The sequence below is a fragment of the Zootoca vivipara genome, chromosome 15, assembly GCF_965207765.1.
Source record: "Zootoca vivipara chromosome 15, rZooViv2.hap1.1, whole genome shotgun sequence".
Classification (NCBI taxonomy): domain Eukaryota; kingdom Metazoa; phylum Chordata; class Lepidosauria; order Squamata; family Lacertidae; genus Zootoca; species Zootoca vivipara.
This window is the reverse complement of record NC_142598.1, coordinates 15734324-15746528: the sequence shown is the minus strand read 5'-3', so window position 1 is coordinate 15746528 and position 12205 is coordinate 15734324. Positions and strand designations below refer to the sequence as shown.

Here is a 12205-nt window from a genome sequence, read left to right as displayed (position 1 = left end):
CATATGGGACTCCCTTTAAGAGTTTTACTGTCTAGAACAGGCATCCCCAAACTTTGGACCTCCAGATGTTTTTGACTACAGTTCCCATCTTCCCTGACCACTGGTCCTGTTAGCTAGGGATTATGGGAGTTGTAGGCCAAACATCTGGAGGGCTGCAGTTTGGGGATGCCTGGTCTAGAAACTTCCTAGACAAGAATGAGCAAGTGCCTAACTTTTGTTGTGTCAAAGCAAGCACACTTTCCCCCAGTGAATTCCCCTGCCACTTTTATTACAAAGGGGAAGTGGGTTCGTTGCACAAGACCCTCCAAATCAACTTCACTTGTGTAACCTGAATTTGCCAGTATGCAATTGGATCCCACCTGAAAATAACAGCAGTCTGGAAGGGTCTACAGCAGGCGTGGCCAAACTTGGCCCTCCAGCTGTTTTAGGACTACAGTTCCCATCATCCCTGACCACTGGTTCTGTTAGCTAGGGGCGATGGGAGTTGTAGTCCCCAAACTTGTAGTCCCCAAGTTTGGCCATGCCTGGTCTACAGGGTATGTCAGCAAAAGCTACCAATCGGCAAATACTCAGTTCAAATATGGTTTCTGCCCTGGAGAAGCCACTATTTTCCCTGCCCTAGCCCCACTGCATAGAACATGATGGGAATTGTAGTCCAAAAACAGCTGGAGACCCAAGTTTGGTAAATCCTGCCCTGCAGGAATGGTTTTAAGGATTAGTGAGATAACGTGTGTGTGTGTGTGTGTGTGTGTGTGTGTGTGTGTGTGTGTGTGTGAAGTGCATTGAACACTCAGAGCTAGGTATGTTTAAAGGGTTTCCCTTGAAATGGAATAAAACCTTAAAATTAAACCTTAAAATGGAATAAAACAACCTCAAATTGAAAATTTAGGACACTCACAATGTAAAGTCTTTTCACAATGCCTTCACAATAGATGCTCAATATTCTGTAATGAATGTTCTTACTGAATTGTTCCTGTAGCTTTATGACCCTGTCTAGGATTAATTTTAGCATCTTCCAGTTCTTGTGTTTTGACTGAGCAAGTGTGAATGACTCTATTCTGAATGAGAATAGCCAGCAAACACCCTCAGCACCAAGAAGACAAGACATTATCAGCTGAAAACAGACTTTACTTGCAGCTGCAAAGTACAAAAGGCAACTGTACTCCTTTTAAGTTGAAGACAAGATGCTCAGCCACACATTATAAATATTACAATGCACTAACAAATGTTAAAATAACTGTAGTGTACAAGGATAGAGTTAAGACTCCAGCAAAGCTTTCTGTATTCTATTAAAGCTGGCAGGCCCGACGTCGTGAGGCAGATGCTGAGGCGTCAGAAAAATGGCCTCTCTTTAAAAAAGAAATGAAAAGTAATCCATTTTTATGGCCTGGTGCTCCAAAGCAAAATGGCATTTGAGGCCACTGAAATTGTCTTGGCTAGCAGTTCTCTTTGGAGGACCAGGGGAGTCCTGCTGCAGAATCTTAGGAAGTCGGAAGGAGGCCTCCACCAAAGCACATTCTCTTGGGCCAACCGAGAGGTGCTATGAAGTGGGATCTCTGCTTTGCAGAATCTTTCTCTTAACAGTTTTGTCCCTTTTGGAAGTTTCACTATTAATACCCATTGTCCATGTACAGTAGGACTTTGAAAATGGAGGCTTTGAAATTTTAGAGCAAAGATTATTGGGGGAATTGGGTCGCCGTCCCCCCCCCCAAATACTGTACTGAATTTTATAAAATAATCGTGTTTGGGGAACTGGCTAAAGATGGTTTTTTTTGTCCCTCTCCTATAACACTCGCACTCAAGAGGCACACAAAGAAATTGAGTGGCAGTTGAGACAAGGATAGGCAAAATAAAAGCACTTCTTACCCAGGGACATATTGACATAGGGGATTTGCTACCAAGATGTGGTGGTGACTAGTGCCACTAGATGCATTCATGGGAGGACTGCTCAATCCACGATGTCTGCATGAACCAGGCATCCCCAAACTTCGGCCCTCCAGATGTTTTGGACTACAACTCCCATGATCCCAAGCTAACAGGACCAGTGATCAGGCATGATGGGAATTGTAGTCCAAAACACCTGGTGGGCCGAAGTTTGGGGATGCCTGGCATGGACCATCACGGTCCAGAGACGAGTCTGTCCCTGAATTCCAGTTGTTGGGTGGATGTTGCCTTCATGCACAGCTCATGTGCACTTCATAGAAGCATTTGAGCTGGCAAGTGTTAAGAACAGGATTGCACCTAAATGGACCCCTGGTCTGTTCTAGCAGGCTCTTCTCATCTTTTTAATCACTAAATGGTACCGTAATTCAATGGGATGTAAGCTCCATTAGAAAGACAGACCTACTTCTGAGCAGACATGCATCAGATTGCACTGTAAGGCAACAACTGGTTTTTCAACTTTTAATTGTTTGAATGGAAAATTAAGTTGGCCATAGTCGTGATTTATTAAGGCATACATCACTAAAATATGCTGGCTAGCTAGTCCTTAAGGCAGGCATCCCCAAACTTTGGCCCTCCAGATGTTTTGAACTACTGTACAATTCCCATATTCCCCGACCGCTGGTCCTGTTAGCTAGGGATCATGGGAGTTGTAGGCCAAAACATTTGGAGGGCCGCAGTTTGGGGATGCCTGCCTTAAGGTAAAGGGACCCCTGACCATTAGGTCCAGTTGTGACCGACTCTAGGGTTGCGGCGCTCATCTCGCGTTATTGGCCGAGAGAGCCAGCATACAGCTTCCAGGTCATGTAGCCAGCATGACTAAGCTGCTTCTGGCGAACCAGAGCAGCACACGGAAACGCCATTTACCTTCCCGCCGGAGCAGTATCTATTTATCTACTTGCACTTTGACGTGCTTTCGAACTGCTAGGTTGGCAGGAGCTGGGACCGAGCAACGGGAGCTCACCCCGTCGCGGGGATTTGAACTGCCAACCTACTGATCGGCAAGCCCTAGGCTCTGTGGTTTAACCCACAGTGCTAGTCATTAATGGCTGTTAAAAAGAAAATCTCACTAATTTGGTAAGGAGTAGTTGTGAAAGTGCAGCAAACAAGGATGCAGAGACAGACAGAAGCTTCTCAAGCTTTTGGTTCAATGCTTGTAGAGTGCAGGGTAAGTGTAGGATGCAAAAAGAACAAGTATTTTGCCAAAGAAGAGGCCCTTTTTGCTGAACTCAGAGCTCAGTTCTTGTTCCACACACTTCAGCCTGAAATGTCTACTAGGAAGTACAGAGGGTATATATACTGGATGCCCATTCTTTCCCATTCAAAACTACAATCTGGGTGTACCCTTAGGCTACTTCCATATGTACAAGGCAAACAGCATGTGATATGCTGTTAGGAAGACATGCCTTTAATCTGCTTTTCCCACAAAGTAAGGGAGTACATCCCCCATGCCTATATGTGTTAAGCCTTGCATGGGTTGAAAGTCATGCAACTCAGCCTATATTCACTGCAGGGTGTCGGACGCAAAATAAGATGATTAAGCTTCATGCTGGATGCATGATGGAGAGACATGTTGTATGACCACTTCACCATGAGTTGAACTCCGGCTGCATTCATACAACCTACTTCAAAACTACATCGACAGTGTTGAGCTGGCTTTGACCTACTGCTGTCTCCTTTATTGCTACTGTACCAAAGCAGGGTGATTCCACAATCCACTCTCTCTGGGGATTAAAGGCAAGGAAGTTGTCTAAGCCAGGGGTCCCCAAACTAAGGCCCGGGGGCCAGAGGCGGCCCAATCGCCTTCTAAATCCGGCCCGCGGACGGTCCAGGAATCACCATGTTTTTACATGAGTAGAATGTGTCCTTTTATTTAAAATGCATCTCTGGGTTATTTGTGGGGCCTGCCTGGTGTTTTTACATGAGTAGAATGTGTCCTTTTATTTAAAATGCATCTCTGGGTTATTTGTGGGGCATAAGAATTTGTTCATATTTTTTTTTCAAAATATAGTCCGGCCCCCCCACAAGGTCTGAGGGACAGTGGACCGGCCCCCTGCTGAAAAAGTTTGCTGACCCCTGGTCTAAGCCGTGCAGAAGAGAATGCTGCTGACTTGCACTTCTCTTGCATCAGAAGAAAGCCATGCTCAGAGTTCAGTACTAGCACTTGTGGGTAGATATCCTGCAAACTCTGGTTGCTGGATCTGATGCAAACGGTTGTGGGTTTTTATGTGTGTGTGTGTATTTTTACAAAAGCCAGAAGATCTTTCTGCCCAGCATGTATGTATATGTATGTATGTATGTATGTGTGTGTGTGTGTACACACACACACACACACACACACACACACACACACACACACACACACGTGAAGCAACCTCAGAAACGATAGTCCACTGAGGTTCCTGAAACATAAAGTATAAACTCCTTTCCAGTGTATGTGTAACGGTGACCACTGTCAGGGCCCTTCTAGCACAAAACTATCCTATCACGAAACCCTTAAAACGCCAGTGAAGAATTATTAGGATTTAATATAAGAGGCCAGGCTCAATGCCGTGACTTTCTTTAACCTCAATATGAGGAGTAAGATCTACGGCTACAATACAAGAGACTCTTGCTGAGCAGGAAAGTCTACTTCTTTGGGATTTTTAACAAAACGAGGGTGAAAGAACGTAAGAACGTTTGGCAACGCTGCCATTACATGTCACATTCTTGAGCATGACTACTTGGTGCTAACGTTTTCACAATGCACTGTATGTTGTGTTCTCTGGACTCACAAATAGAGCACAAAATATAGGTATGTAGAGCTACGCATTTTCCTTAGTATCGGCTCAATGGACATTCAACACCTGCTTTTTCATTTCACTTCTTACATATGCAACTTTCTAGGTTGGTGATGGCATGATGCACTTCTCAAGTTTTGTGCACGCTTTGTAGGATGATATGATGTGGTTCAACTGCAAGAACTTTGGGGGAAAGAGCTGTTTGATAAGCTGCAAACATTTGGAAAGTATCCAGTCATAAATTCCTTAGTTTTTTCTCTTAGGGGCAGGCCCAATATTACTTATGGATGCATTCTCTACTTACAGGAGCCTGCTGTTAGTGTGAATAGCTCATAGGTCTTGACTGTCACAACAACCTCTGCTATCTGTAAGATACATTTTGGAACTCCAGCGGTTGCAGAAGTTGGGGTGACAGAGATCTTGGTGTTTCATTCTACCCTTAGCAAAATCATTAGCCACACCTACCACTGGGTAGCCACTTTAATTCTTCCTAAAGAACAAAACCAGGCACATGCCTATTTTGTGCCTGTTTGCCATTATTTAAGGCTCCCATTCATACACTTCCTTGGAGAAGCTTTTTGAAGTACCTTGGGCTGTCAGCTGCTTTCTGCAACGGAGCCTAGCTTTCCAGGTATTTAATCTCCAAAATGATCCTCGGTGCCCTGGGGCACGGTTATTATTCCCTGAACGTATTGTCTGTTTGTTATAAATATTGTTTTAACTTGCTAGACACATGACACTTGGGAAAACCTCAGGTAATTAATGACAGTATGCTTCTGCAGCCATGAAAAGTTCAATGAGGCGTCCTTGGGGATGTGACTCCTTACTGTCCAGGACCTTTTCTTTTAGACCACCTCCTTCCTTTAATGCTTAGTTGTTAGCCCAGTTAAGCCTGCAAATGTATAGGGTTACTCCCCAAAACAGCCATGGGTTTGACAGAGGTTAACACAGTACATTGCAAATGGCAGAGCAGAGCTAACCAATGAGGCAGTTATGGGTACACAAGCACCCAAAAAGGATCCCCAACACCTGTTGATATTAGACTTGAAAGAAGCATTCTGTTATAGCCAACTGAAAAGGCTGCTCTGTGTGTGGCAGTGGGAGGGCATCCACGATGATTTATCTGGTTTGCAAATGTGCCCAAGAGGAGATTGGTGACCCCTGCTGTAATAAAATGCCAGCCATTTGCACCACAGAAGCCATAACAACAGTAGCCTAAATCACCCTAAGTTATGGGCACATGCTATTGAGATCTCTGTAAATCCTCCAGGAGCACAGGCTGCTCTTCCTTCTTGCCTACCAAGTGAGTCAACCCTGGGCACACATCTCTGGGAGGACAGCCGCTCTGCATAAAGCAGTGATGTTTCTCAGGACATTATTCCTCTTTGATGAGACATTGGGAACAGTATAAAGCGGCTAATCCTTTGGTTGTAAATACAAGGAGCGAGGTCTTCTTATTTTTAAATACTTTGCATGCGGAGGGCAGCAGCTGAAATTCGTTTAGCATCTTTGCCTAGGGTCTGGAGGATGACGTTCTCCCAAGTCAAACCACGTGCCCTGTTTTGTGTAAAGCAGAAAGGTTTTCCTCCTGGCAATATGGCTAAGTAGTTTTACATATAAATAGGGGCTATTACACACCATGAAGAAAAGGGATAATATACATCAATGTAAAAGCAGAGCACGTTACTAGAACCTTTTGCAGATGTTCACTAACCAGCAAGTTGGTGGCCTTGGACCAAGACTAGGGTAGAACGAGGATAAATTCCACACACAAAAATCTGCTGGGAAAAAAGTACTAGTCCTTCCAACCTGCTGCTTCTCCTCATATCTTCCACAACCAGCACAGACGTTCGCTAAAAGGATCACTAGGCATATTCTTCCCCCTCCCACCCTCAACAGCCCTTTGGAGGCGAGTTTATCCTGCTGATTCTAACCGTAAGAAGTGGCTGGCTGCGTTGCAGATGTATCCAGTCCTTTGCCCCCCTGTTTTAGAGAAGAGCAGGGGGGAACAGACTCCTTTTGCTTTGATTATGAATGGATGGCGTTCTCTAGGATGGAGTCATTGCCTACAAAATCCCGCAAGTATGCATCTGACAAAGAAGGTTGCTCTTCTTCCGAGTTTTGCCCTTCTTGCTTGGCTTCTGCCATTACTGCTTCCTGTGTGTTGGAGTCTTGAATTGAGGGCATCTGGAAGCCGGGCTCATTGCCTCGTGGCTCGCTGGGTTGCAGAGGAAGCAGGGCCTTGTGGCGCATGAGGCTGTCGTCGCTGTTTTGGGCTTCCAGTGAGTTCCTGTGCTTTGCATTCCGGTTGGCTACTGCGTTTGTCTGGTGCTCCTCGAAGCTCAGCGAGAAAGTGACAGTCCCGCCGCCAAAGCTCACCTTTTGCTTGCACCCGTGTGGCTGCTGGTGGTCCACAGGACTTGGCAGCGAAAAGGGGTTTTCATGGTTGCTTTTACTGCTGATGGATGAGGATGGCGTCGAGGCTGTGGAGCCTCCAAGGCTGTTGGACCTCTTGCGGGACACATTGCTGCGCCGCAGCGTAGCCTTGGCAGCCACCTTGAAGGCGTGGGCGGCAGTGCTGGAACGCACCTCCTCGATGGTGTTGCGCGAGGGCTTGAAGAGGATGATGTAGACCTTGTTGAAGAAGATGCAAGCCAGCTGCCCAAAGCTGGCAGCCAGGATAGCAATCACCTCCACTGCCGAGACAAATTTGCCGTAGGTGCTGGCGTAAGCAGGGATAAAAGAGATCCAGACGATGAAGAAGATCAGCATGCTAAAGGTGATGAACTTGGCCTCGTTGAAGTTCTCGGGCAGCTTGCGGGACTTGAAAGCGAAGAAGAAGCAGATAGCAGCCAGGAGGCATGTGTAGCCGATCAGGAAGCCCAGTGCCATCAAGGAGCCCTCATTGCAGGTGATGAAGATGATCTCGTCCTCCAGCTCATGATTCCGGTAGCTGGAAGGGGGAGCCGTATAGAGCCAGATGACACAGATGACTATCTGCACAAAAGTGCAGAGGAAGACCAGCAGGAACTGGAGGTTAAGGCCCCACCACTTGCGATGGAGGCTTGTGGGTATCTTGGCCTCAAAGACCAGGAGGACACGGTTGGTCTTGACCAGGATGCAGGAGATGCAGAGGACGAAGCTGATGCCAAAGGCCGGCTGCCGTAAGCGGCAGTTCCAATCCTGGGGCTCCCCAATGAAGAAGAGGGAGCTGGAGAAGCAGCACAGCAAGGAGAAGAGGAGGAGGTAAGAGAGTTCGCGGTTTGTGGCCTTGACGATGGGTGTGTTGCGGAACCTGGTAAAGACCCCTAGGACAAACGATGTGAGGAAGATGCCTAGTATAGCGAAAAGGGTGAGAGCGATCCCAAACGGCTCTGTCCAAGACAAAAATTCTATTTGCTTGGGAATGCAGAAGGTGTGGTTTTCGTTGGACCAGAAGTCTTCATCACACCTCTCACAGGCACTAGCATCTGGAAAAGACAAGACACTCTTGAGAAAGAAAGAAAGAAAGAAAGAAAGAAAGAAAGAAAGAAAGAAAGAAAGAAGAAAGAAAGAAAGAAGAGAAATTTCTGAACCTGAACAGCATGTATGTTACGTGTTGTCTTATCCGCTGCCTGTGCTTATTAAAGTGATCTAGGACCCCAGGGTAGGTTACATCAACAAATTACATGAAGCTGTGAATAAATATTAAAACACACATGTAATTTTACAGTGGTCCCTCGGTTTACAAACACAATTGGTTCTGGTAGTCTGTACTTAACCTGAAGCGTACTGCACCTGAAGCAAACATTCCCATTGAAAGTAATGGAAAGTGGATTAATCCGTTCCAGGCGTGTCCGCGGAGTACTCAACCTGAAGCGTACTTAACTCGAGGTATGAGTGTAATTAGTTCCGGAAGTCCGTACAGTAGTACCTCGGGTTACGAACAAGATCCGTTCCGGGTCGCAGTTCGTAACCCGAAAAGTTCATAACCCGAACCGCCATTTTGCGCATGCGCAAAGCGCTATTTTTGCACTTTGCACATGCGCAGACTGCGTGCATGCTTCTGCGCACGTGCAAACCGCGATCACGGCTGAAAATACTTCCGGGTTTGCGCAGTTCGTAACCCGAGTTGTTCGTAACCCGAGGTACGACTGTACTTAACCTGAAGCGTACTTAACCTGAAGCAAACTTTCCCATTGAAAGTAATGGAAAGTGGATTAATCCGTTCCAGACAGGTCCGCAGAGTACTCAAACCGAGGCGAAAATACTCAAACCGAGGCGTACTTAAACCGAGGTATGACTGTACAAGCTTAAGAACATTACACACCTGTCAAAATTACAATATAGGGCCTGGCTAAGTCATTGCATTAGACTGAGGTTCACTGTAGGGTCTCAGCCGTCTTTTTTCTTTTTTTCTTTGTTTGTGTAATGTTGAGAGGTAGATGGGGGTCTGGTGCAAGACCCCTAGAACATGAGCCCTTGAGGGGTATCAGGGCTGTAGTTGCCCCTGCAGGCTCTATGTACAGAGGGCCACAACACCTGTATCAGCTAACCTTATCATCATCATCATCATTTTATTAAACTTGTTAGATACTTTATCTTGCCCAAAGCAACCTGAAGTGACTTGCTACCAAACAACCAACCAAACAAAAATAAACAAAAGCCCACAATGAAGATGATGACCCAAAACATTACAAACATTTCATCCACTTCTAAAAGGCCAAAGATAGATAGATAAAGGCCAAAGGGAGAGGCAGTAGATGATAAGAGGAAACCTCATTATTTTGCAAATTATTCCCCTTCCTCAAAAATATGAAGGCAGAAATTCCAAAATGGTTGCAAGGCAGTTCCAGGCCTAGATGTCACTATAGAGGTAAATAGGTAAAGGTAAAGGTAAAGGGACCCCTGACCATTAGGTCCAGTCGTGACCGACTCTGGGGTTGCGCGCTCATCTCGCATTATTGGCCAAGGGAGCCGGCGTATAGCTTCCAGGTCATGTGGCCAGCATGACAAAGCCGCTTCTGGCAAACCAGAGCAGCGCATGGAAACGCCGTTTACCTTCCCGCTGTAGCGGTTCCTATTTATCTACTTGCATTTTGACGTGCTTTCGAACTGCTAGGCTGGCAGGAGCTGGGACCAAGCAACGGGAGCTCACCCCGTCACAGGGATTCGAACCGCCGACCTTCTGATCAGCAAGCCCTAGGCTCAGTGGTTTAACCACAGCGCCACCATAGCTGCCAAGTTCTCCCTTTTTTAAAGGGAAATTCCCTCATGCTGAATAGGCTTCCTCGCGAGAAAAGGGAAAACCTGGCAGCTATGAGCGCCACCTGGGTCCCTCATAGAGGTAAATAAGCATCTACAAATAAATTTCCTCCATACAGAAAACTAGTGTGCCAGAGATTGTAACTAGGCTTCTCTCTGACACACTAGTTTTCTGTCATGTGCTTCCATCATGATGCCCCAGAATGCAGGTTTGCCACCTTACAACTAGGCTGGAAATGGTACCTGGCTGACATAAGGACAGTTCCAGGGAGTGCCCAATTTAGCACAATGTGGGCAGTTTCTCCACACAGGTTGACAAGCAGAGGAGGAGGAGGAGGAGGATGGTACCTACTGAGAAGATCCATAAAAAGCCAAATTTTGTCCTTGCTTAGGACACCAAATTACCAAGGGGTGAAGGCCCTGCAAACAAAGTTTCTGAGAGCTGTGATCTATTACTGATTCTACCACTCAAAACAAACACCTTCCTATTTTGATGCTGTGACAACTGACTTCCCTCAACGAGGCCATGGAATTCTTCCAGAGGTCAAATTTATCTTCTGTGACAACACTGCTACATCCTCAGTTTGCTAAAAAACCTTTTGACTGTGGGCTCCGGTTTCAAAATACGCTTTCCGACTCCATCTTGGGAAACGTCTCCAAAGCAGAAGAGAGCAGAGCATTGGTTTCTCCGCATCAGACCATACCTGTCTCATCACTGATCTCCCCGTCAGTGCATTCCACACATTCAAAACAACAAGTAGAAGTCCCCTCGAGGATGCCTTTTCTTCTGCCTGGCGGGCAGTCTTTGCTGCAGTTGGAGAATGGCACCTGAAGGAATTAAAAACAAACCAACCATGAGCAGAAAGAGGCACAGTCATCAGGCAGAGTGTGAAAACCTAGATAAAGATACTCGGGAGAGAAACTGAACTTCACCAAGCAGGAACAGGTATGAAGCAAAGCCCCTCCTAGTGGAGGCTCCTGCTCACAGAGGGTTGATGGCAGACTAGATGCCACTGTCTGTGGTGGTGGCACCTCCCCTTTTCCACCTAAGGAGAGGACAGGTGGCAGCTATACAGCAACTTCTCTTCTGTGCCACTGCCAACCATTCACCTGAGCAAATTGGCAAGGGAGTAGCAATGCTGACTACGAGCAGCAGCAGAAAGGGGAGAGAGAGGAGATGGCGAAATTGACATCAGAAAGAAGAGAGCAGAAAGAAGAAACGCTTGAATGGAGACCCTTTTCTGATTATCTGAGAAAACATTATAGTCAAATGAAATGGAAGGCAGGACTTGAAGCGAAGGAATGAGAATGGTAAAGGAATGTAATGTCTTAGAGAAATATTACCTTTAGGGCAGTATTTGAAAAGAAACATCATGGGAGGAAGGGTGGGAAGCCAAAATCTTAATGGAACATTGCACTGAAACTGAATTTGTTAAATTGTTTGAAAACCAATAAAAATTTATGTTCAGAAGAAAGAAGAATCAGTGGTGCATTTATTGCCCCTTGCTTCACCAGGCAAGCAAGTAGCTACTGCTCTTTTATTTTTATTATTTTATTCCATTCTATTAAAGTGATTTATGTACTGCTTAACTACAATCATATCTCAGTGGTGTGCAAGAAATACAATATAGAATATTGGTTAAGTGGCAAAGGCTCTAAGAAAGCAGTGGCAGCTGCCCAGCTCCCCAGCTCCATCCCTCTGTGCAGACAATGTGAGGTCGATGCTGCTGTTGATGCAGGTGGCAGCACCAAGGAGGGGGGCCACCACCCAAGGGGCCCCGTCCTTACCACTAGCTGGAGAGAGGAGGCAGGAGACAGTGTCTGCTGCTGCTTCTCCTGGGACACTGTGGTCCTAGCAGCTGCTTTTAAGGATGGTTTTGTGACAGAAAGATTGTCCTGGGGGACTCTTGAGAGGCATAACCATATTGTGGGCTGGGGTGTGGGTAGGGAATGGTGTGCCTGTTCCTCCAAAATGTGAGCCTGGCATTACTCCAATACACCATATTCCAACATATCTATCCTCCCTTTCCACTGCTTCCCACCGATTTGCGTTTATTAAAGCGAGGTTTAATGTGTTTCCTTCCAATGTTTTGAGACATAGATTCTCCAAGGGTCTAGTTCCTGCTTTATGCGCTTGCGACAATAAGTCGACGGAATCCCTCCATCATATAATTTTTACATGTCCGTTGCACAGAGATGCTCGGGGAAACCTACTAAGAGCAATAATTCAGAAATTGGTT

General features: G+C 46.1%; 1 protein-coding gene across 1 annotated transcript in view; it reads right to left on the bottom strand.

The window, feature by feature from the left end:
- Positions 1-6618: 6618 nt before the first annotated feature.
- CASR (calcium sensing receptor) overlaps positions 6619-12205 on the bottom strand; it is a 47462-nt gene continuing 41875 nt past the window's right edge. Inside the window, exons 6-7 of the mRNA XM_060269210.2 lie at positions 10670-10793; positions 6619-8191 (exon numbers count right to left, since the gene is read on the bottom strand). Of these exons, the coding sequence (XP_060125193.1) occupies positions 6750-8191; positions 10670-10793 (1566 nt within the window). The 3' untranslated portion in view covers positions 6619-6749. The remainder of the gene's footprint in view (positions 8192-10669; positions 10794-12205) is intronic.